Source organism: Lissotriton vulgaris, chromosome 4_1 (genome assembly GCF_964263255.1).
Source record: "Lissotriton vulgaris chromosome 4_1, aLisVul1.2, whole genome shotgun sequence".
NCBI classification, from domain to species: Eukaryota; Metazoa; Chordata; class Amphibia; order Caudata; family Salamandridae; genus Lissotriton; species Lissotriton vulgaris.
The window spans coordinates 225,309,337-225,331,898 of record NC_141691.1 but is presented as its reverse complement, the minus strand read 5'-3'; the positions used below and the strand labels follow the sequence as shown (position 1 = coordinate 225,331,898).

The 22,562-nt window shown below is 45.1% G+C and overlaps 1 protein-coding gene across 6 annotated transcripts in view; it reads right to left on the bottom strand.

Moving 5' to 3' along the window:
* SEPTIN6 (septin 6) overlaps window positions 1-22,562 on the bottom strand; it is a 190,386-nt gene that overhangs the window by 91,444 nt on the left and 76,380 nt on the right. For all 6 annotated transcript variants that reach the window (XM_086918555.1, XM_086918553.1, XM_086918554.1 and 3 more), the window contains exon 2: window positions 20,049-20,163. In XM_086918555.1, coding sequence (XP_086774681.1) covers window positions 20,049-20,163 — 115 coding nt within the window. The remainder of the gene's footprint in view (window positions 1-20,048; window positions 20,164-22,562) is intronic.

The following is a 22,562-nucleotide window of genomic DNA, read 5'->3' as shown; positions in this document are numbered from 1 at the left end:
GGACGCATTTCGTGCAAAAAAAAATAAAAAGCTCAAAATTATCCGTGACGCGAACCCGTGTTCTGTATTATGTCCCTGTGCTCCGGCGATGGTCTTTTCTCTTAAATAAAATCTTAAATAGGGGGTGTTGTGCAATGAAGAAATCCACGATATTTCACATGGCACGCGTGTAACACGAAATGCAAAATGCCCAAAAAATTAAGCAAACTTATGCATTATGTAACATGCCGGTCCAGCATTTTGCACGTTTTTGTGCGAAATAAATATTTGCATTATTTTGAATATTTAGATGGGAAAAAAAAGACTAGGAAAATTACCCATGACGCAAACAGCTGCTGGTGTTCTGATCCTTTGTTCCTGTTCTCCTGCAATAGTTTGTTACCCGAATGAAATCTCAATTTGGGGATTTTGCTTGATGGCATGATCGCATGAGTTTTCCATAACAAGAGTGTAAAACATAATGACGGAAATTATGCATGATTACGGCGGGCTTAGAGCTCAGCTACTGACCACTTGAAGCTTTGCACAGCTGTTTGAACAAGCAAAGCGCTGCAAAACATTATATATAGACGCTAGTCAAATTTGCAACTTCTAACACAATATGCACAAGGGGACTTTCATCCTCTTTTCACCAGACTTTATCATCTCTTAATTCCAGATAACACTCAATCGCTGTTGAATGTAGGACTCCTGAGAAAGATTAGACCTGCACTGTAGTAATCTAAAAGCTCAAACTGCGAGGGTTGCCTTTCCTTCGAAGCTGTGGAGTACAGCCCTTGTGTTTTTCCTCCAGCTGCTAAAGGGGTGGTGCCCAGATTGGAATGGGCACACGTGTTTTATCGGTGCCCAGCTGTCCTGTCACTTTCACATACAACAGACTCTCATGCCATTCACATACATATCTGTTGTATGTGTAGCACATACTTTATGTTGCTGAATGTTCCTATCACGAAAAAGAAAATGATAAATCTAAAAAACTTTGAGTGAAAGAAGCAATGCTCAGTGCGTGGATACTGGACTGTGGCATAACAAGGAGTATTTACTCATCACAGAAACGCTGGAAGGCCGGTCCTTTGCAGAAAGCAAAGGCTCAAACTATGTGTGGAATTCTAGGAACTTAAGACAGGGAAACAAAAGCCCTCTGACTACGTTTGCTTTCCTGTACAGATGGCTGGGGGTGGCAAAAAGGCATTATTAATGTACAAAAATGTAATGAAGTAAACATCTATAGTGTACAATTGTTCTGCACTCATAGATGCAACCGGCGACTAGATGTCACCATATGTGGGGGGGACGGGGCATGTAAAAGGCTTCATGCCAACAGTTTCCATGAAAACCAATGCACCAAGTAAACATTTATGGTCAAACTGCTGTTCAGAGAGTAATGGTTGTAGTAATCCACCTGAAGGCTCTTTAGGTCTACTTGAAAATGACAACGCCAAAGAGTAGTATAGATACGGTCATCACTGGTGAACAAGCACAAGCCAACCTAAGTGAGCGCCACGAGGAGGTTCAAGACCAGATCCAGCGGGGTGGAAGAGATACATTAACTCGTTTGCCAGAACATTCCCACCAATGGCTATTGGAGAGCCTTTGAAGCGGTCCAATCATCCCTGTCCAACCAGGGGAAACTTCTAGCTTCTGGATTTTTTTATTTTTTTATTTTTTTATTAACACCCAGATTGTTAACTGCTTCCGTGGCAACAGAGGGCGGAACCTAGGGAAAATGTAAGTAGAATAATCTTTTGATCTATATGGAAATCAGTCATGTCCTTTGCACAGAAAGGTGAATGTCAAGGAGCACCTTGTTCTTGAAAAGAAAAGAGAAAAAAGCTGAATAGCAGGATGTTGACCAACAGCTCATGAAGGCAAAGCTTCCTTCCTAGCCCCAACCTAACAGCAATACCCTATGCCACAGCAGCCCACAGTCTCGATGAGCAAGGAACCAGACCCCAGATATGCAATGCGTTTCACTGGAAGCACAACTGATGCTTGGGGTACTAGAAGTGCACTTAGATTTCAAACACTGCGTTCATTTGTTTGTTCATTTCATACGGCTATGTATTTAAAGCAAACCTAGCCTCAAAGCGCAGCAGGGAGCTCTCTCTTGCAACACCATAGTTGGCCAACATACAAGGATACAGAGCTCTCAAGGTACAATTGCAAAGAGAACTGGGGAAACCAAGTATTAAAAAAAAAATGACAGATGCGGTGAGGGAAGTAGGAATGATTGATCGTCCGGGAAGGCATAAAAATTGTGAATAGGGAACTCTGATCCATTCCTAAAGAAGAGCAAGTCTGAGGTGCAATAATTATTCGAGATGCTCAGTCCATACACTGAGAAAGCCTGCCGACATGCGTGACCTATGTTGGCCTCTTCGAGTTCAAGCCTGGCCAGGGAGGTGCTTCTAGAAGTGAGGGTGGGCCACCAGATACATTGCATTTGGAAGTAAGGTAATCGGGCTTACTCAGGTGACTTCCTCATGGATCACACAGCATAATACAAAGCGGAACCCGGCACAAAGGGGAGCCAATGCAGTTGCTTCAAGGTGTGGCAGATGTGCCTGAATGCCTTTGGCAGGTGATTATTCGAACAGCTACTTGAAGAAAACTTTTAACTGATGTCAATGAGGACATTGGGCGATCAGCGACTCTAGTGCAGGCTCAGTTGACGTGAAAATATAAGGCTGATGAAAGCTCTTTAGGACCAAATCAGTAGTTGAAATTCACTTTAACATTCACACAACATAGCACAGAAACTCAAGTTAGTTACAAAAATAACATTTCTCAAATTTTAGGTACTTATCACAGAGCCATGCTTTCCCATCACTGACTTTAGGTGGAATGGTCCCAGAAACGCAGCAGTACTACGCACTGCCAAACAATACTTCGCAAGTGTGCGTATGCAGTTCCAAACTGCATCCACAATATTTCATAGAACGCTAGGCAGTACTTGATGGCAAGGAATTAAACTGATTAACTGAGAGACTTGTGCAATACTGGGTCTGAAACAAAGCCGGGCCAAATCAGGCATTATCAAAGTAACCAAGATCCAGATACAGGCAACATAACCATAGAAATGAGACCGTCCAGATACACGTATAAATGAGACACAGTCCCAGTTCTTCCAAGCACATGAAAAACCATGGTGACATTGATTCAGTCAGAACAAGCTATAAGATCTTCCGTCATTGGCTCACTTGTAAGAATCAAACAAAACGTAGACATTGTCATAGCCCTGATGGTTCAACCATCTTAAGTCTCAGCTCTTGAAAAGCTTATGTTCTCAGTATGGATACATTGCAGTTCATAGCCCTTACTAATTTTGGGTTTCTGTTTTTGGACAGCAGTTTGATTTCACTGCAATGGAGAAGTCCAGTTTTGTGGTGTCTATTTCTTGAGCAGTTTCTTTCATTGTTCTTGTTTGTTTTACTAAGGTATGTGTGGGCAAACAATGATTGGAATTTACTGATGAAGACAGGAGTGAATGCCTGCGTGATGCACGAAGAGGAGGGGATTTTTCATATCTTTATTTTATTATCTAATGGGTCACTTTAGTGCTGGTGTCGATAATGGAGTTCGGTGGCCCAGGCTGAAAGGGGTCATGCCAAGTTAGTATAAAAAAATAGAATAAAAAAAAAAACACTTTTAACTGGTCAGCCAGGCAATACAAAGTAATTCTTCAATATCCAGTCAAAAATCAATACCAGGATCATGTAGGTGCAGAGGGAGAGGTCACTGCAAAAGCAAACAGATATTGATGGCTCTGCCATGTTCTTGTGATACAAAGAAAGCACTAATAAGCAATAGGTAACCGAAGTGCGAGAGCTTTCTGAAAGAAGGTACAAATCTGCTCTCGTAGCATTGCTTCGATTTTGGGTCTGTAGACCAAAGTGATGGCAAGGTTTGTTTAGGACGGCTACTGCTGTAATTGTGGTGACCACCCAACTGTGCTTAGTCATGGGTGAAGAGTGTACCGCTTCAGGCCAAGTTTCTGCGACTGAGTAACATCAACAGGGTTAAATCCCCAGCCGCAGTAAAGGGTGAATGTCATGTCTTGAAGGTTGCAAGCAGGAGAGCAATCTAGGAGTGATCATATCAGATGACCGCAGATAACAGAATGCGAGAAGACCAATGCCCTAGCAGGAGAAGAATTGGTTTGCCTGGGAAGGGAGTAGTGGCACGGCTCACATTACTACTTAGTCATCATTTAGAGCATTATATTTTGCTCAAAAGCCTCACAGCACATGTACCTACAAGTGGAGTCATTTCTGGTCAGTAGAAAGGAGGATGGCCAATTTCGCCCACACACACTGCACTAGCAATGGCGGCCCTGACTTCCCCCGTTAGGAAAGAAGAAAAGACGGTTAAAAGGGATGAATACATAGCTGGCAAGCAACATAACACAAGGTTAAAGATGAAGCTGTTCCACTGTATCTTTACAATGTGGAGTCCTATCCGAACCAACCATGGAAATCTTGGACAGGTTTAGCTTTGTATTGGGCTTATGGGTTTACTTGAAGCAATACTGCCTTATTCCCCCGAGACCTTAGAGGAGCCAAGAAGGTTATCCGTGTCATTCCTCTGCAATTTTAATCAGTCACATTCAAACACTTAGGAGCACCTAAATGTAAATCAAACACATAGGTGTAATCACCAGCAACATAACCAGATCCCTGACAGCATGTGCAACTCTACAACTTTCCCCAATATATCAGTGATTCTTCCACATGTTCTCTTCAGAGAATTACGCTCTTGATCATCGGAATTGATTTAAGGCAAAGAGGTATGGAAAGGAGCACTCCGCAAGCTTCAACAGCAGGAATCAGATGGTGGGCTGGGACCTCCTTGTTATGGCAGCGCAGTAGCAATTGGTGAACAAATTAGCCATCCACTGAGAAATCTAGTAAAACCCACAACCTAGAACTAGAATTACAGCCAAAGAACTGAGGGCCCCACTGGGAGGCAATCTCCTGAAGTTTCATATCCCAAGTTAACAATGGCAGAACGTCACTAGTAGAGGTGTCTCGTGTGAACCAAACTAAGCATGACATTGGTTCTGGGATATGGTTAATATTTAGAAACTAGGTGATCTGGTAAATAGGGTTGGACTGAAGATTTATTAGGAACTTTAGGAGGAATTTGAGCTTCCAGACTCTGAACGACATAGATCTCGGTTTGGGCATGATTTGAGCTGTCGAGGTTTGAAATGGAACGACAAACAAGTCCATTCTCCAATGGAAATGATGGCTGTGAAGGAAGAATTAAAACAAATGTGACAGCATGCATTTGAAGCACTATTATAGGTAATATGACGGACACAGACACCCTGAAAGTCAAGTGGGTAGGAGAGAAGGAAGACTGAGCAGGAGGAAGCGCTTGAACACCCAGGTGAGGTAGCTATACTCAACCTATTCTGAAGTTCCTACAACATCAGGTCTTAAACAGAGTCTGCCACCATAGATCGAACTGTTGGGACTAGCTGAGTCACCACTGTGTTTTGTACATTTACATGCAGTGGGCTCATGTTTCATGATTCGTGTGATATGAGGGTGGAAGGCTGTACAAGTCTTTTTTGCACGTTCATACTGAACTTGGTACATAGCCAGCTGTCCTAATTATATTGGGGATAAAAATGGACTAACCAGACATAGGAAGACATTTTATGCCCTGAAAGAGGAAAGCTCAGTCCGTACAGAAGCTTTCAATGTTTTGAGGTGGAATAGTCTACACCTGGATGAGGTCATAATTATGTCTGCATCATTAATTGCCGCCATGCACAGTGTTGCAGGAGTGGTTATAATGACAAAAGATTTTTGACATGGTCAAGGAGACCTAAATGATCGCTTGTGATATACAAGTGATACACAAGGAACTGGAACTATTGAATCCATCTACAGTGGTCTGCTCTGCTTTACAAATATGGAAATTATTTTTGTGAGCCATTGTTTATGCTGCATTCAAGTGTGCAGTAAGCTTCTTCCTCATTATGGGTCTACACCACAATTCATGCATCTGCACCACAATTCATATGACGCAACCTTTCGAACCAACTCGGTGCAGCGGGCGGTGACTTCGTCATGGAGGGTGGTTTTAACCTGGTCTGGGACCCTCTGCCAGACAGAAGCACCCTCCACATCCATGGTGCTGGGACGATGGTCCGATCACTCAAGAAAGACAGCCGGGACACAGGCTTGGTTGACGCCTGGCGCTACCTTCACCCGAACTCTAAAGACTTTTCTTTTTACTCCTGTGGCAGCTGTCTTACTCCTGCAACAACCACCTACTTGTCTCCTCCTCCTTACTGCCAGCTCTTCCTTCAGTGGATATATTCAACATTTCCATCTCAGACCACGCCAATATCGAGCTCATATGGACATCCCGCGCGGCCTGACCTCGCACGCCCCCAAGCTCCCTGCCCCCAAACTCTTACGAGACCCAATTGACAGGGCAGTGGTGCAGGAAGCCATTACATAGTATTTTCAGCTCAACACAATGCCTGAAACCTCCCTCACGCCCTATGGGATGGCTTCAAAGCCACCATACATGGGTGCAGACTTCCATAGCCAGGATTCAGAAGGCGCGCCTGCGCAGAGCTAAGCTCATGACCGACATGGTCGCCCTTGAGTGCACCAACAAACACCCCACACTGTGAGCCAAGCACCGACAGGCTATCTGGAGCGTTCGCTCCTCGCCCTTAAGCAAAAGTGCGAGTGGGGAGATAAAGTAGATTCCCTCCAGGCGCGCAGGCTGTGTTACCAACGTGCAAGTTCCCACATTGCCAAATTTCAGAGCGTAAACTCGGCCTGTGCGTTTTGGGAAACTGATAAACAGGAAGCCTTTCAGGACTACCATTGAACCTTTTACGCCCCAGAGGGGAGAAGACCCCATCAAGATAGACAACTACCTCCAGAGCTGTCATTGGCCCCCTCTGGATCCCTACACAATCGCAACCTAGATGAGCCCTTCTCCACCGTCGAACTGCGCAGGGCGCTCAAGGAGCTCCCTAAAGGGAAATCTCCTGGTCCCGATGGCCTCACGCCATGCTTTTATATGGCTTTCCTACCACAGCTCCAAGCTCCCCTGATCACCCTTTCTACGTCTCTTACCCCCTCTCCACCTGCCTCACACCCACCATGTCAAATTCCAAAATCATTCCGATACCCAAACCCGGTAAGGGCCATACTCTATGTCCCTCTTATCGCCTGATTGCCCTCCTAAACACTGACATGAAGCCCTACGCCAAGATTCTGGATAACCGTTTGGAGAACCTTCTCCCTGGGTTAATAGAGGCAGATCAAGTGGGGTTTATAAAAGACAGACAAGGCCCTGACAATCTTCGCGGCTTAGCTCATCTGGTCGAAAAGGCGCAGCGCTACTCTATCCCAGCTCTCCCCCTTTCCTTGGATGCAGAAAATGCCTTCGACCAGGTGAGCTGGGCCTTCCTGAGGGTGGTGCTGCTGAAAATAGGACTGTCATGATCAGTAAGATTATGGCCTCCCACACGGAACCTACTTCCTCCATTCATATTAATGGCATGACCATCAACTCCTTCCAGTTATTCCGAGGCAACCACAAGGGCTGCCCGTTGTCCCCTTTACTCTACGCCTTGGTTATCCAACTCCGACGCTTGGCTGACATCAGGGGCATTCCCTTCGCTGGTCAGGAACATAAGGTCCAGCTATTCGCAGATGACCTCCTTCTGGCATTACAGAGCAGGATACCTTCCTCCCAGCGGTCGTCCAGATCTTGCAAACACAGGAGGATACAGGATAAACTTAGCAAAGTTGCAGGCGTTCAACCTCACTCTTCTACTGCAACGCCTCTTGCATCTCCAGGCGCTCTCACCCTTTCAATGGGCCTCGCACTCCATTCAGTATTTGGGTCTCACCATCACAGACTCCCTCTCCTCCCGGACAAGGGAAAATTGGCTACGCCTTTGGAAGGCGATTTGTGAAGACCTCCGTCGGTGGAGGCTGCTTCCTATTTGCTGGTTGGGTCACCTCAATGTGGAAAAGATTAATATTCTTCCCAGGCTTTTCTACCTATTCCAAAATCGCTCTGCATGCCCATCTCAAACGAAGACATCACCAGCTTGCCGGTGGACCTCTTTTTTATCTGGAGGGAAAGCACCCTCTCATATCTGCAGCACTTCTAATGCTTACCCGCAACTGTGGAGGGCTGGCATGCCCCAACTTTTTGGACTATTACTGGGCGGCACACCTAAGCTTCATCTCCGAATGGATAGTGCAGGAGAGTGAAAAGCACTAGGTACACATGGATTGAGCGGTGGCTTGCAGACCACTGTGGGACCTTGCCTGGCTGCCAAAACACTCCTCACCCGCAGTGCTAGTGCCGCTACCCTGACACGCATGGTGTTGGAGATCTGGGACAAACTGGTTACAAAACATGGACTGACCACATTCGTCACACCACACTCCCATAGCACGTAACCCCGACTTCTCTCCCGCTCTTCCCCAGGAGTCCTTCCCAGAGTGGTGGCAGGTGAATGTAGGCTTCTACATGATCTCTTTCAAGGACCGACCATCAAGCCCTTTGAGCAATGCCAGCAGGACTTCTATCTGTCTGAAATTGCTTGTCACCAATACTTCAAGCTTAGACACTGGGCTCTCCATCCACCAAATGCGGAGGCTGCTACTCGCCCCCTCACGCTCTTTGAACAAATTGGTCTCAATTATATGGGCTCCCAGGGATTGGTATCTAAAATGTATGCAGTCCTGCAACAATCGCATCTTCTCCCCTGCCATTCAGATCAATGGAAGTGGTCCCTGGATGACGCACCCGTTATCACCCAGAAACAGTGGAAGCAGCTTTTGGCAAGACATCCCACGCATACACAGAAGCCTTCCCCAACAGGAGGCAGCCTACAAGGTCATGTTTAAATGGTATTATACCGCCACCCGTGTACATGGCATGCGTCCTGCGGTTCCTGCCTCCTGCTGGCACTGCAGGCCCTGCGAGGGGACTTCCATCACATAAGGTGGGCATGCCCTACCCTGAAGATCTTCTGGAAGGAGATCTTGAGCCACATCAAGGGCACTCTGGGATATCCAATACCAGATGACTATCACACCGTTATCTTAGCTGTTCACCCCATATCCCTGACCGTTTTGACCCACACAGACTGGTACCAGACGCAGGACGACATGTGGAGCTAAGCAGCTTACAGCGCAATCCTGGTGCTCCACGTGGACAGCCTCCTGCTTCACACAGCTCTGGCACACCATTGCACTGGAGCAGATGAAGCACAAGCTCACCCACACGGACAAGAAATTCCAGCAGCTCTGGTCATCCCTTGTCCACTACCTATCTCGCCTGGAAAACTCATGTTTCCAGCCCCTGGGTTACAGGCTCGCCATCTTTTCAATGATTTAGACACAGAGTGACCTGCCCTTCTTCACAGCTTCGACTGGGCAGCCTCAGACCACCACTGTTTTGCAAACAATGCCCCCCACCCTCCTGGTATCATATACAATATAAGGCCGCGAAGACCTCGATGGGGACCACTGGTTCCCTCTTCTTCCCTCTAGCCCCCTTCCCTTTTCTCTTCTCCCAGGTTTATCCCGCCCCTCCTCGCACAGATGCACCCCGTTTTGTGACCATAGCGCTTGAGAGACACCCAAGCCCAGACATAGCCCCTTGGTGGGCCGGATCTTCCTTCTCATGGGTTTTCCCTACTAGCCCCACCTTTCAAATAGAAATGTCAATGTTCCGTGCATGCGCAGTTGTGGCAGTGTGTCTGCTGATCAATGATTTGTTCTATGTAACACCCTATTTCTTCTGCTATTTTACCCTTCTTGCTACCAAACTCAATAAACACAATTGGAGCGAAACTGTATTAGGCCCATTAAGAACAATTATGTGCACAAATGTTACCACACCAGCACAAATAGGTTTGAAATTATTACAAGTTTCATTGACCAATTTTATATAACAAAATACGCCATTTGATATTTCTGCATTCTTTGGAAGGAATTTTCTCCTTTTTGAGAATAATGGTTGTGCATGTGGGTACACTTAAATCAAAAGCAATATGTTCAAATTTAAAAAAATGTTTTTTTAATAGACCACAATTCCCACAGGAAAAGGGCAGAAGGAAGCTGAATTTAAAACAACTCCCATAATGGGCTAGTGTTTAAGCCATTCGTTTTATGGAGTGTAACCCAACAATTCAAATACCGATCCATGGACTATGAGCCGGTCTGGTGAGGTTAGGTCAACCACATTCAGGTCCATGACGGCAAAACACGTACAGAAATATTGCTTTCTGGAGCTGAAGCAGAATCCACCTCCCCCCCCCCCCCCCCCCCCCCTCAAAAAAAAAAAATCAGGAACAATGGTAAGCAATGTTTCATTTTCAGGAGATTGCTGTGGGGGGCGGTTCGGACCTGCTGTCCAAATATTTTGAATGAAACCATGGAGTCCCTAAACCTTTGCTGACTAACAGTCAGGGTGGAAGACCAAGTCAGAAAGATGTGGGGATCCGAAGTGCACCGATACACTTTGGAAAGTTTTTCTAGATGCCCAATAAATAGCTGTCATTCAGACATCTACTGCTCTTCATTCAAGGAGAGTATAGTTGAAGTGTTGTTCATGGACATTAGGGCCATATTTCCCTCGAGTGTCTGCCATTTTTCATGTACCAGAAAAACATCCTCACGATTTAAAATCGATATGTTTTAAGTTTCAGGTCGAGGCCCATCGCAGAGAAGGGGGCTGGGGACGGTTAATGCAATTTTTATGGATTGTCAAAACACACAAAAAAACACAAATCGGCACGTCAGGGTCTTCGAGACAGCGGGGCATTCAGTTTACAGGAGTCAAACCTTCACACCGATCATCAAAAACAATTTCAGACAGTGCTACAGTATTAAAATAATATTTTAGTCACCTATTGTACAAATCACTCGGTTGTTCCGTCCATCAGACATAGAGTGTTGTATGCCTCTGTCCTGCTAAGCCTCATTCAATCCTAACATATGTCACACCAATCTCTCAGGTCTTCCCCCAAACTGGCATCCATATGCACATGCTTCATCAGCACCTTCTCTCCCACACCTTTCTTCTATGATTAAGGTGATGGGCCCACTGGACAAGCCTCTGAATCATTATGCACCTCTATGCTAATGATATGGATAGAGAAACAAATATAACATCGGAATATGTATATTTCTCAGGACTGGCTGCAACTCAACAGGCAATCGTTTAATGTATGCGCAACTATAAGGCCCACCGCTACCCCAGTGCTTCGACCACAGACATCCAGCATGCCTCTACTACACACTCGACCCAATCTTCACCTTCAGCAATCATGTCTCCTTCAGACACACTACGGCTCTCCTCTGGACCGACCACAGCTGCGTTCACTTTACCTACAACAAGCCCAAACCCAACAACCACCCCCAACCAACTCTGCAAAGAAACTGGAACAAAATCACCATCGACCAGATCTCCTCATCGCTTCTTCTAAACCCCCCAGCCCACTCCTCAAACCCCGACCAAGCCGCCACCAACCTCACACTATGGTTATCCAACAGCGCCGACATCCTAGCACCACTGAAAAAACGACAAATCAAACTTGGCAGCAAGAAGGCCTCCTGGTTCAACGATGATCTTAAGAAATCCAAGAAACTCTGCCGCTCCCTTGAGAAGGCCTGGAAAAAAGACCCAACCTCCAGCACCAAGGACGCCTTCAAAAACGCCACCCGCATACACCACCAACTGATCCGAAAGGCCAAGAAAACCGCCTTCAAGGACCGACTAGATAGCAACGCCCACAACAGTAAGGAACTTTTCAACATCGTCAAGGAATTTACCAATCCCTCGGCCAACTAACGACATCACCCCCTCTCAAGCCCTCTGCGACTCCCTAGCCTCATTCTTCCACAACAAAATTGCAGACATCCACAACAGCTTCGACAACCAACCCGGAGACCAACCCACCGAACCACATGCTGGACCTTCACCCCCCTCGAACACCCTTAACGACTGGAACCCAATCTCCACTGAGGACACCATCCGCCTGATGAACTCTATCCACTCAGGATCCCCCACAGACCCATGCCCTCACCACATCTTCAACAAAGCAGACTCCATCATAGCACCGCACCTCCGAGACGTCATCAACTGCTCCCTCAACTCCGCAACCTTCCCGGAAAGCTGGAAACACGCTGAACTCAGCGCCCTTCTGAAAAAACCCACAGCGGACCCCACCGAACTCAAAAACTACCGTCCCATCTCGCTCCTTCCATTCCCGGCCAAAGTCATCGAGAAAGCTGTCAACAACCAGCTCGCTGCCTTCCTCGAAGCCAACAAATCCCTCAACTCCTCACAGTCCGGCTTCCGAGCAAAACACAGCACGGAGACCGCCCTCATCGCAGCAACGGACGACATTCGAACTCTACTGGACAATGGAGACACAGTCGCCCTCATCCTCCTTGACCTCTCCGCAGCCTTCGACACAGTCTGCCATAGTACCCTCCTACAGCGCCTCAGAAACATCGGAATCCAAGGAAAAGCACTAGAATGGATCACCTCGTTCCTCACCGGAAGAACCCAGAGAGTCCGCCTTCCACCATTCAAGTCAGAGGCCACTGAAGTCATCTGCGGCGTACCTCAAGGATCTTCACTCAGCCCCACCCTCTTCAACGTATACATGAGCCCCCTCGCGGCCATCGCACGCCAACACAACCTCAACATCATCTCCTACGCGGATGACACTCAACTGATCCTATCACTCACCAATGACCCTAGCACCGCCAAAACTAACCTACACGAAGGAATGAAAGAAGTAGCCGAATGGATGAAACACAGCCGTCTGAAACTGAACTCAGATAAAACAGAAGTCCTCATCTTAGGTACCTCCCCCTCTGCATGGGACGACTCGTGGTGGCCGGAAGCCCTTGGAAAAGCACCCATCCCGACAGACCACGCACGGAACCTGGGCGTCATCCTGGATTCCTCACTTTCGATGAACAGACAAGTCAACGCCGTCTCTTCATCCTGCTTCAACATTCTTCGCATGCTCAAAAAAAATTTCGTTGGATCCCCACGAAACTAGGAAAACGGTCACCCACGCTCTGGTCACGAGCCGACTGGACTATGGAAACACCCTCTACGCCGGTACTACCGCTAAACTCATGAAAAAACTCCAACGAATCCAGAACGCCTCAGCCAGGCTCATATTAGACATCCCACGTAAAGAACATATCTCTGGTCACCTGAAAAACCTCCACTGGCTTCCCGTCAATAAGAGGATCACTTTCCGACTCCTAACCCACGCACACAAATCACTCTACGAAATCGGACCAGAATGCCTCAACACACGACTGTCCTTCTACACCCCCTCCCGCCAGCTACAATCATCCAACCAAGCCCTCGCCACGGTACCTCGCATCAACAAAACCACCATGGGAGGCAGATCCTTCTCCTACCTGGCAGCTAAAACCTGGAACTCACTTCCCGCTTACCTTCGCCTTACCCAGAACCACCTAGCATTCAGAAAGCAACTTAAAACGTGGATATTTGACAAGTAATTCCCCACCCCTCCTCAAGCGCCTTGAGACCCTCTGGGTATGTAGCGCGCTATATAAATTCTTTGACTTGACTTGACTGACTCTACATCTGGCCACAACCACACAATGAGTAATACATTGTTAAGGTGGTATCGCTATGCAGATATCTTGCAGTCGCCTGATCGGTAAAGGTAAATTCTACATAGTAGGGAAGGGGCGAGGTATGCTCTGTACAAAATTTTATGCGCCGTCAGGCTAAATTGAACATTGCTTTATTTTTGTGTGTACCATATCACTTTAAGACCCTCGTCACCTGTAGTGCATCTTAATGTTCAACAGTTCGGAGCGGACCAGAGCAGGATGAAACTAGCTCTTTGGAATAAAAAAAAATCATTTTGTTGGTCTTGATAGGAGTGGACTAGTCCTTCTCTCCCAGGGTCTGAGCTTTCCCAATATGGAACAGGGATAATGAAAAAACCAACAGCTTAGCAGCCACAAACCTTCTTTCAGGTTCGGGGTGTGTACCAAAGAGTGACCCCCCCCACCCCATCAACCACGCTCACTGCGAGAGATTGCAGAGATGAAATAAGTCACTGGTCGGAAAAGGACTGGGGGGGACACACCCCTGATGCTACTCTCGCTGCACAGGGATCCCTTCATGGGAAGAAAGGTCACAGGTAGGCAATCTGCCAAGGGTGCTCCTGTGATGAGGATGAGAATGGTACGTGAATGTGCACCTCCCTATGCCAGATCGCGCCACACAATCTTCTCTGAAGAATGTACACGCGGTTCTTAAGGTACGCTTAAACAAAAGTACAGCAATACACGAGCTATTAAAACAAAATACGAGCAGCTGAAATGCACAACTTGTGAAAGTATGTCGCGTGAAAAATATGATCCAAAAATAACTAAAATAGGGCCACATTCATTGCATGTCCTCTGATCACAGTATAACTCATCTATGCTTCTGTAAATGTCGTGATGATGCCTCTGAATGCAGCGAAAGTTCATGAAAACTGCATCATAGAGAAATTCTGAACTTATACATCATGAAGCAGCACTGGCGAGATAACCTACAACAAATCCCATTCCTTCAAATCTTGGACCTTCTTCTCGTCAAAGAACAAAAGGAGGTAGACAATCTTTGGTAAGCAAGGGTAAGTAAAAGCAAACAGAGTGAAATAAGAGAAACACTTACAGATAGCAAACTGTTGACTAACATGTAAACTACCATTACAAAAGGGAGATTGTAATGCAAAGCGAGAAAACGGTGGCTGGTCCAGATATGCAGAAACCAGGTACCAGGCGCTGTTCGGAGGCTTTCAGGATACTGAAACACGACACTGGCCTCCCCGGCTAGCAGGTTTCTTATTTTCTACGTGGTGCACTCGCAGAGTATTTTTTAAACCAACCTAATAAATGAAGTCTACATTCTTGTACAAAAGTTGTCAAATGAAGCAATTTTAAAGGGATTATCTGTTTTATTGTTCAATTGAGAACCATTTTAATGATGTAACTTATTTATATTTCGAATTCATCGACATACTGGATTGTTCTTTCTGAGAAATGACAGCTTTCGGCGGTGAAGATAAAATACTGTTCTCTCAAATTTGGACTGGTGACCTGTTCACATATTCTGCACACGCACTTTGAATCGTCAATATTGTCCCCATCTCCGATTGACACAGCGATCTACATGAATAAGACCCCCACCCCCACTCATTGAGCTGCTACCATAGATTGCACTGTATTTTACACTGCTCTAGGTCATACCTAGGTATGCCTTAACCAATCGCTTGTATTGTATGTACCCGATCTTCTTTCCTTTTTTATTTATCTTGATTTTAAAGTAATTGAGTTGTATGTTATTTTATATGTGCTTTTAAGGTCAAATTGGCAGAAATAAAGTTATTGATTGTAATGCAAACTAGGTGTTAAAAAATAAGTGATTGGATTTTCTCTAGCGGACAGTGGATGTCTCAGCAGTGTCAAACCTCGGGTGTTCCCTTCAGAAGTTTCAATACGGCTGCATCTGTGAGACTAAGCTTCCTTTCAACTATTCGCAGTTGAGCTATAGGCAGAGGTCTTCGGGCAACACCTTAAAGCCACTCAAAGTAACCGCCTGTCAATTCATTTCAGCTGTGCAGCAGCCCCATCAGACTGACATATTGGAAGGTCTCGTGTTTCTTGCTGCCTGCAGAGGTGGCATCCTATCTCGCAGTAGCCATTTTTACATTTCCTGGTTTCTGGGTGAGATCACATGGCAGATAAAAGTGTCATCCTGGTGCAAGGTGCACTGCTTTTACACATGAATGACAAGGTCACAGCAATTTACACACTTGATGTTCGCTGGGCAAAAGAAGGCAGAGTCAGGCATGAATGGCAGTGGTTACTGGCCTCTTTGGTGTTAAGTAGCTTTGTTTTCAAGGCATTTCGATAAGGGGAACTTGATCTCATGCTTGTCGGCGAGGTTTCAGGACCAGATATTGGTTTCTCTTGTTGCCCATAGGTAGGCAGAGAAGAGTGCAAATGCAAACAGTATCCATGATCACACCCAGGGGGGGAGGGAGATGGGAGGGAGATGGATTGGAGGGGTGGTGCGAGACTGGGTGGGAATAGGACAGACATGACTTACAGCAAGACAAATCAGTTTGAGTGAGCAGGACATGTAGTGGGTAAAGAAGCAGAAGTAAACAGAGTACACAGTAGAAAGCTGGTCTAGTGGTATTAGATTAGACACAACTTCTACAGTGGATTCCAGTTGTCCCATTTTTAGAAACAAAAATTGGGAAGGCCTTTTAAAGTAAAAGGTCTGGTGAAGAAGAGAAATGTGACCAAACGGTTATGAGCGGAGCCACTATGTTTGCTTTCGCTTAAAGAAACGTGTGGGTATAAGGTCGTCGAGCCATGAGCCGTCGCATAGACTGGCGGCAATTTCGTTCCTTGATATCGCTGTGAACGACCAGGCGGCGGCTCATTTACTTTCACGGTGTTTTGCAGTTGTTTTTCTGAGGAGGGCTTTCAAGAAGATCATATCAAAAAAGAATTCAAGGAACGTAGATGTTGTGACTGCCCAAGGCAGTGGAATTTGAAAGGAAAAAAAATGAGTAGACATTGCTGTGACCGCTTGTTATGTACATATGTCCCAAATAAACAGTAAGGTGTTTTTCCAAGACCTTCCGAAAGCTTCTGGACATAGTGTAAGCCTGTGCAAAACGTGTTGCTGGCAGCTTTACTTCCATAACTCATGAAAGATTAATGAAATCAAAACCGGAGTTGAAAATTAAATATTGATAGATATAAATCCTACTCTACTATCCGTTTGAGTGCTCTACCTTTCGATAATTTGGTTTTTACTGTCCTTAGTCCTGTTACAGAATACTTATGGGATGTTGCCAAACAGGTTCGCCTCCCTGGTACTGAATTGTGATCGATCCTTGCTGTGGGTTCTAGGCAGGTGGAGCATAAAGACAAGAAGATACAGATAAGTTACAGTTCCATTTAGCAACTTAGGTGAGAGCAGAAGTGGAGTAATCCATTTCCCACAAGCTCGAATTGAGGTACAACAGGCTCTCCAGGAACAGCTAGATACTAAACCTGAATCACTTGTCCGGGGTGATTCTGTCTTTTGGTTTGAGAGAGTTGAAAGAATCATTTAAATAGTACATTGTTCTTCATGCATGTGCTTTGTAAAGTGGGGGTGGGGGTGATCAAGTCTAACGACTGCAGAATGGCAATGTAGTGAGATTATAAAACTTTGCATCTGTACTGACTTCAGATCTGTATGTGCCACTGAAATGGAGGACCATAATTAAATCATTGATACGGAGCTTCGGGCTGACCATATTTTACTGACAGAGTTATGAGTTATGCATTCTTAATATCCACATATACATGTCTTTTTAACATACACAAATATCCACAGACAGTATACAGCAGATAAATCAGGATGAGGTGTTGCCTTCACTTAGTGAATTGCTTTTCTGTGTACAGTGTGTGCTTGTATGTCTCAAAAACTTCACAATATCTTGAACCCTTTAAAGATCACCAACATTGCCTTTCTTACTTTGGCAACTGGAAGAAGACCTTTTGTTTTTTGAGTTTCAATTGAGACTCGAATTCCTTATTCTTTCCACATTCTGCATGACAAAAGCTTCAAATATTACCATGTCATTCTTGCTCGTGCTACTTATCCCAGTGTCTAGCTTAATTGGTCTACACTACCCCACGTTGTGCCCAGACCCACTTCCAGCTCAAGGGTCAGTTCAGGCCTGCTCACTCCTGGGGCAGTTTTGCAGTGAGGCTTACTCTACTTCACTACACCTGCACCGAAGGTGGAACAGTCAGGCTATAGGTATGGAGGCAAGGAAAGCACGAGAGAGCAGAATTACAGAAAATAAAGGAGGACTGTGGACCACATTTGGCAAGCAAGTGTGACTGCTCACACTACAGAGTTGAAGAGGAAAGCCAAAAAAAACGTATTACTGTTTTAGGTGGAAACAGGAGTTTCTGCAAAAACGTTCTTTTGAATCCCAGGGTAATAGTGCATGCCGTCACACTCGTTTTATGGGGACATATCATCCAGACCAACACTTTAATAATTTGTGCTCTGAAAACAGCCCGTAACTACGGGTTCAGATGCAGTAATATGGTGGCACTCATTCCTGCACATTGGCCCATTCTATAAGGGCCTAAAAGCAATCAAGTCATAATCCCCAGATAATACCGCTAGAGAATATCACTATTGAGTATTATCAGGAATACTGGCTGCAGCGTTGCTGGATGTGGCATTTCCTCTGAAAAGTAACCACTCATAAGGAGGGGCTTTATTGGGGGAATGCCGCTTTGCGTTACTAGGATGTCCTTCGTTTTGGTATGTGGCATTCAAAATTACCGATTATTGCCATCCCAGAAGATCGATATTTACCCAGAGAAAAATTGACTGGACCCTAAACTTAGGTCTCATTGATTTGCAACTTCTAATATCTTTCAACATTTACTCTACAGATCCCTCAATTTTACATGATTGGATGTATTCTTAAAAGGTGCTGTACGGTCTCATCTACCAAAATCTGTCCTTGGATGAAAAAAGGTCCTTGGATTTTAATAACAACTAGAGAGGTATAAAACATTTCCTAACCGGAAGTTTCAACCCCTTATGACTCCACTCTCCTGTCACTTGTGTGACACTTTACCCTCTGATGAACCAGGAACAAAGCACAGCTTGGTGCTGTGGAAGAGAACACTTAAAACGAGTGGAAACTCAATTAAAATGAGACGATCACAACGCAAATTTAATGCGTGTATCCTTTAGTCTTAACTCTCAATCATCATTCATAGGTTAAATCACTTTAAAGCCAATTTGATTTCTTTAGTCTACAAACATTCTTTAAAGAAAGTACTCAAATCGGTTTCCCAGGAAGGGCTCTTCTCAAGGTAGAGCAAAGGGCAATTACCATGGCCTAAAGACATGTCATTTCATTTTAAGCATCCTAAATAAACTTTGCCCCACCTCCAAACCGATAAAAGTAAATATAAATTGCTCCAAGCAATGAATGCATTTTGGAGTTTGTCAAGTAAAAAAATAAATTATATGATTATCACACCGGGAAACAGGCTAAATACTTCACAGAAAACTGCTAACACAGCAGAAAACTTTGAGGAAAAAACCCTTCTGCACGACAGCAGGCAATCATTAAGGTGACTAGGGGTCCTCCCGCGGTGGCTAAAACAACTACTATTGCAAAATATACAAAACTTTTACGCCTCCCAATCCAAATCTCTAGGTTTGCCAATGGGGCATGAACAGGCAAGCGGTACTACGGTCATGTATCAGCAAATGACTACATTTCTCAATTCTATTTAATGATAGAAATACACCAAACATTCTCTGCAGGTGACTATCAGCAAATGTAACGAGCACAGACTCCCTGCTGCAAAGATAAGGATAATTCGAGTCTAGGAGTCCTGGCCAAGAAGACCATAAGCCAAGCAAGTCAGACTGGCCTCTGGTGCGTCACCACTCAACATCTTTCTAAATAGTCTCCATCTTTCATGAAACCTGAGCACTGCACATATGTTACAGGATCCTGCCTACAAGGTGAAGTGCCTTTGAGACCCATCCTACCTGCCCACTAAATAGAAAGCCACAAATATTCTCTCGCTAACGCTGTACTTCCAAAAGCAACAAAAGTTCATCCACTCCCGAGGGATGTTATCCTCTGTATGAGATTTATCTCAATGAATTCTGAACTAGGATGGAGCCACACTCTGTGGTCCTTCACAGCACCCTTTCAATAAACATTTGTAGAAAACATGCATATATCCGTTTACACAACACACTTCAAGTATTTGCGCGAGTTGTCCTTGCCTTGCGTGCAGCACTGCATTGACTGATGGTACAGCAGTAAGCTGGGTCAGAAGAGCAGTCTATTGACCTACTTACCAACATAATCAATAGTCTGTTTAGCAAACACACTCAGTGAGAGAATTTCCTCGTATAGAAATACTCACCCACGCACAGGATGTTGAAACAAAAGCCATGGCTCACTGATTTGTTCACCAGCTGGTCCGGCATGCTGTCAAATCCTACGTGCCCGGCGAGGGGGACATTGCGGCAACCTTCACCCTGAAACAAATGGACACAGAGCAGGTAAAACACTGCAAGCCTGCACCAGTAGCTTATTCCTACTGGCTAGAGACCCCAATGTTATACGAAATAAACACCCAAATAAGGGGGTCATGTCTAGAGACCTTGCGTGCGAGAAATTACACATTTGTGCTATGATTGAGAAAAATTTGAATAGTTGCAGCTAAAGGGAAACCACAGAAGGTTCTGAGTTGCATGGTTTGATTTCCGGTCTGTCTACCTTTCGGAAACACTAACCACTGACAGACTGTTTAAATCAGCATACAGGACCATCAAGAGTACAGCAGACGGACAAAGTGGCTCACTGTGGAAGCAAGATGACTCGCCTTGAAGCGCAAAATCTTTAGCTGCAATTCATCATACGAAAAATCTGAGGTTTGTAGGCAAGGACTGAACACTGTCGACAGGAGCAGAGTTACATCCATGTTGTGTTCTAAAAGAGGATAATCCTCTGTTACTCAACTGAGAGAGAACTATAACCCAAGCTCTTACAACTAGTCGTTTAAACGACAGCACTGCGCTACTGGTGGCTGCAAATGAGGCACTTCTGTCAAGATGACTGGTGGTGCAGAATACGGCAGCCTGTTTGGAATGCAAACTCTTCTGGGCTCCCCCTCTGAACGAACCAAGAGCTTTACATTGGCTTCCTATTAGAATGCGTGGCCGGTTTGAAGTGCTCTGCTATGCGCATAAAGCTCTGTATGGAGCTGGCCTGGTCTACCGGTCAAGATTATCGTTTTATCATTCGAGCAATAGCCTGAGATTATCCATTACGGCACTAATAGTTCTGCACTGCGCTGGCTTCTAATAGGACCACAGCATCCCTACCACAACATCCTCCTGGTGCCTCTCTGGGAGCACTGTTTTTCCTAGCAAACCTTTATTTATTTTATTTGAGGTTTTATATAGCGCAAACATGACCCGTTAGGGTATCAGAACGCTTTACAGGGATAAACACGTTGTGTACAGCATAGGCAAAATACAAGGATGGGGTTAGGGAATGGACTACAGTAGGATAAAGGTCAGAGCTAGATACAATAAACAGTACAGTACCAAAATCAGCGAGCGACATGTCAGCAATAAAACAAGGGGAACAATTGATACATGGAGAGGGCCAAGCAATGCAGGAGATTATGCACAGAAACATAGGCATGAAAAGGCGGAATGCGCAATAAAGGAGTTATTGGTTGTCCTCTATGTGGCAGCCCTTTTGGAGAATTTCATTTGAAGGTTCTGCAACCTCAAACTTACCTGCTTGAATGTTTTCCCCACATTTCGGTGAAAATTGTGATACTTGCAACAAAGTATGTTACAAAAGGTAAAATTGCAGAGACCAATTCTGCATACGTCTGTCACTATTAACTTAACTTTTAAACAATTTGACATTGAAGTGAACATTGTCTTGCAATGCACAAAAAAACCTTGGCTGGGCAGAGTTGAACGTATACAGGGAAACTTTGCAAAGCACACACAAGACAAAAAGTGGGACTTCAAAAAACGCAGGAGAAAATAAAAAAAAATGTACACAACTAAGTAGGTCAGTGAAAGACTAGCACCAATTTGGTAATACATTACAATGTGTGGGGTTCCTGAAAGGGACAGTGACTGGCGTCATCAAAATCACTAATGTTTTCAGTAACCAGTGTCTCCAAAAGTTTGAAATTGGCATGATCTAGTGCAGTGGGAGGTTTTTTTTTTGCAAATCATGTGGCAACAGCGTCATGGGACACTGGGTTTTCAAAAAGTTAAGACAATTATGGTTTTAAGGAAAGGAAGTTGCCGTGAGCAATTTTTAGATTTTTTATGAAGTAGATATTTTGGAAGATTTTCAAAGCAGACTAAACTGCGGAGTATCACTGAAGCAAATAATTAATTTATGTGAACTACCAACTGGCGCTTTTCCCCAAATTGGTTTCAAAATAAGAAAGCTTTAAAATAACTGAAAAACGTTCACATCCGACCTGCGCAATGTGGCGTTAACAAAATGCTTTGGGACAAAAAGTAACGTGGGTGCAGTTCAGAGAGGCCACCTGTGAGGCGGGGGTGAGAGACAACTCACACTACCTTTCAACCAAGCAATACAGCATGCTAACCGGGCTACAAAGTGTCCCAGCGCCTCGTATGCAGCGCTATTTAAATGCCAATGCAGTACATATTTGTGACCTGGAGAAGCACTATGGGTCTATGTCACACCTACTTTCGATGAGTTTATTAAAAATAGCCCCTGTGAGCCTGAAATGATGTGACACGGATGCATCACAAAAAATCGTTCAGGGGTCAGCTAATTGAGGGTCACACGTGCTTATCTTTGGTGCGACAGAAGCCCGAAGGGTTCCACTATTGATTGGCCATCTGCGCCCTCGCACTAATCAACCCCC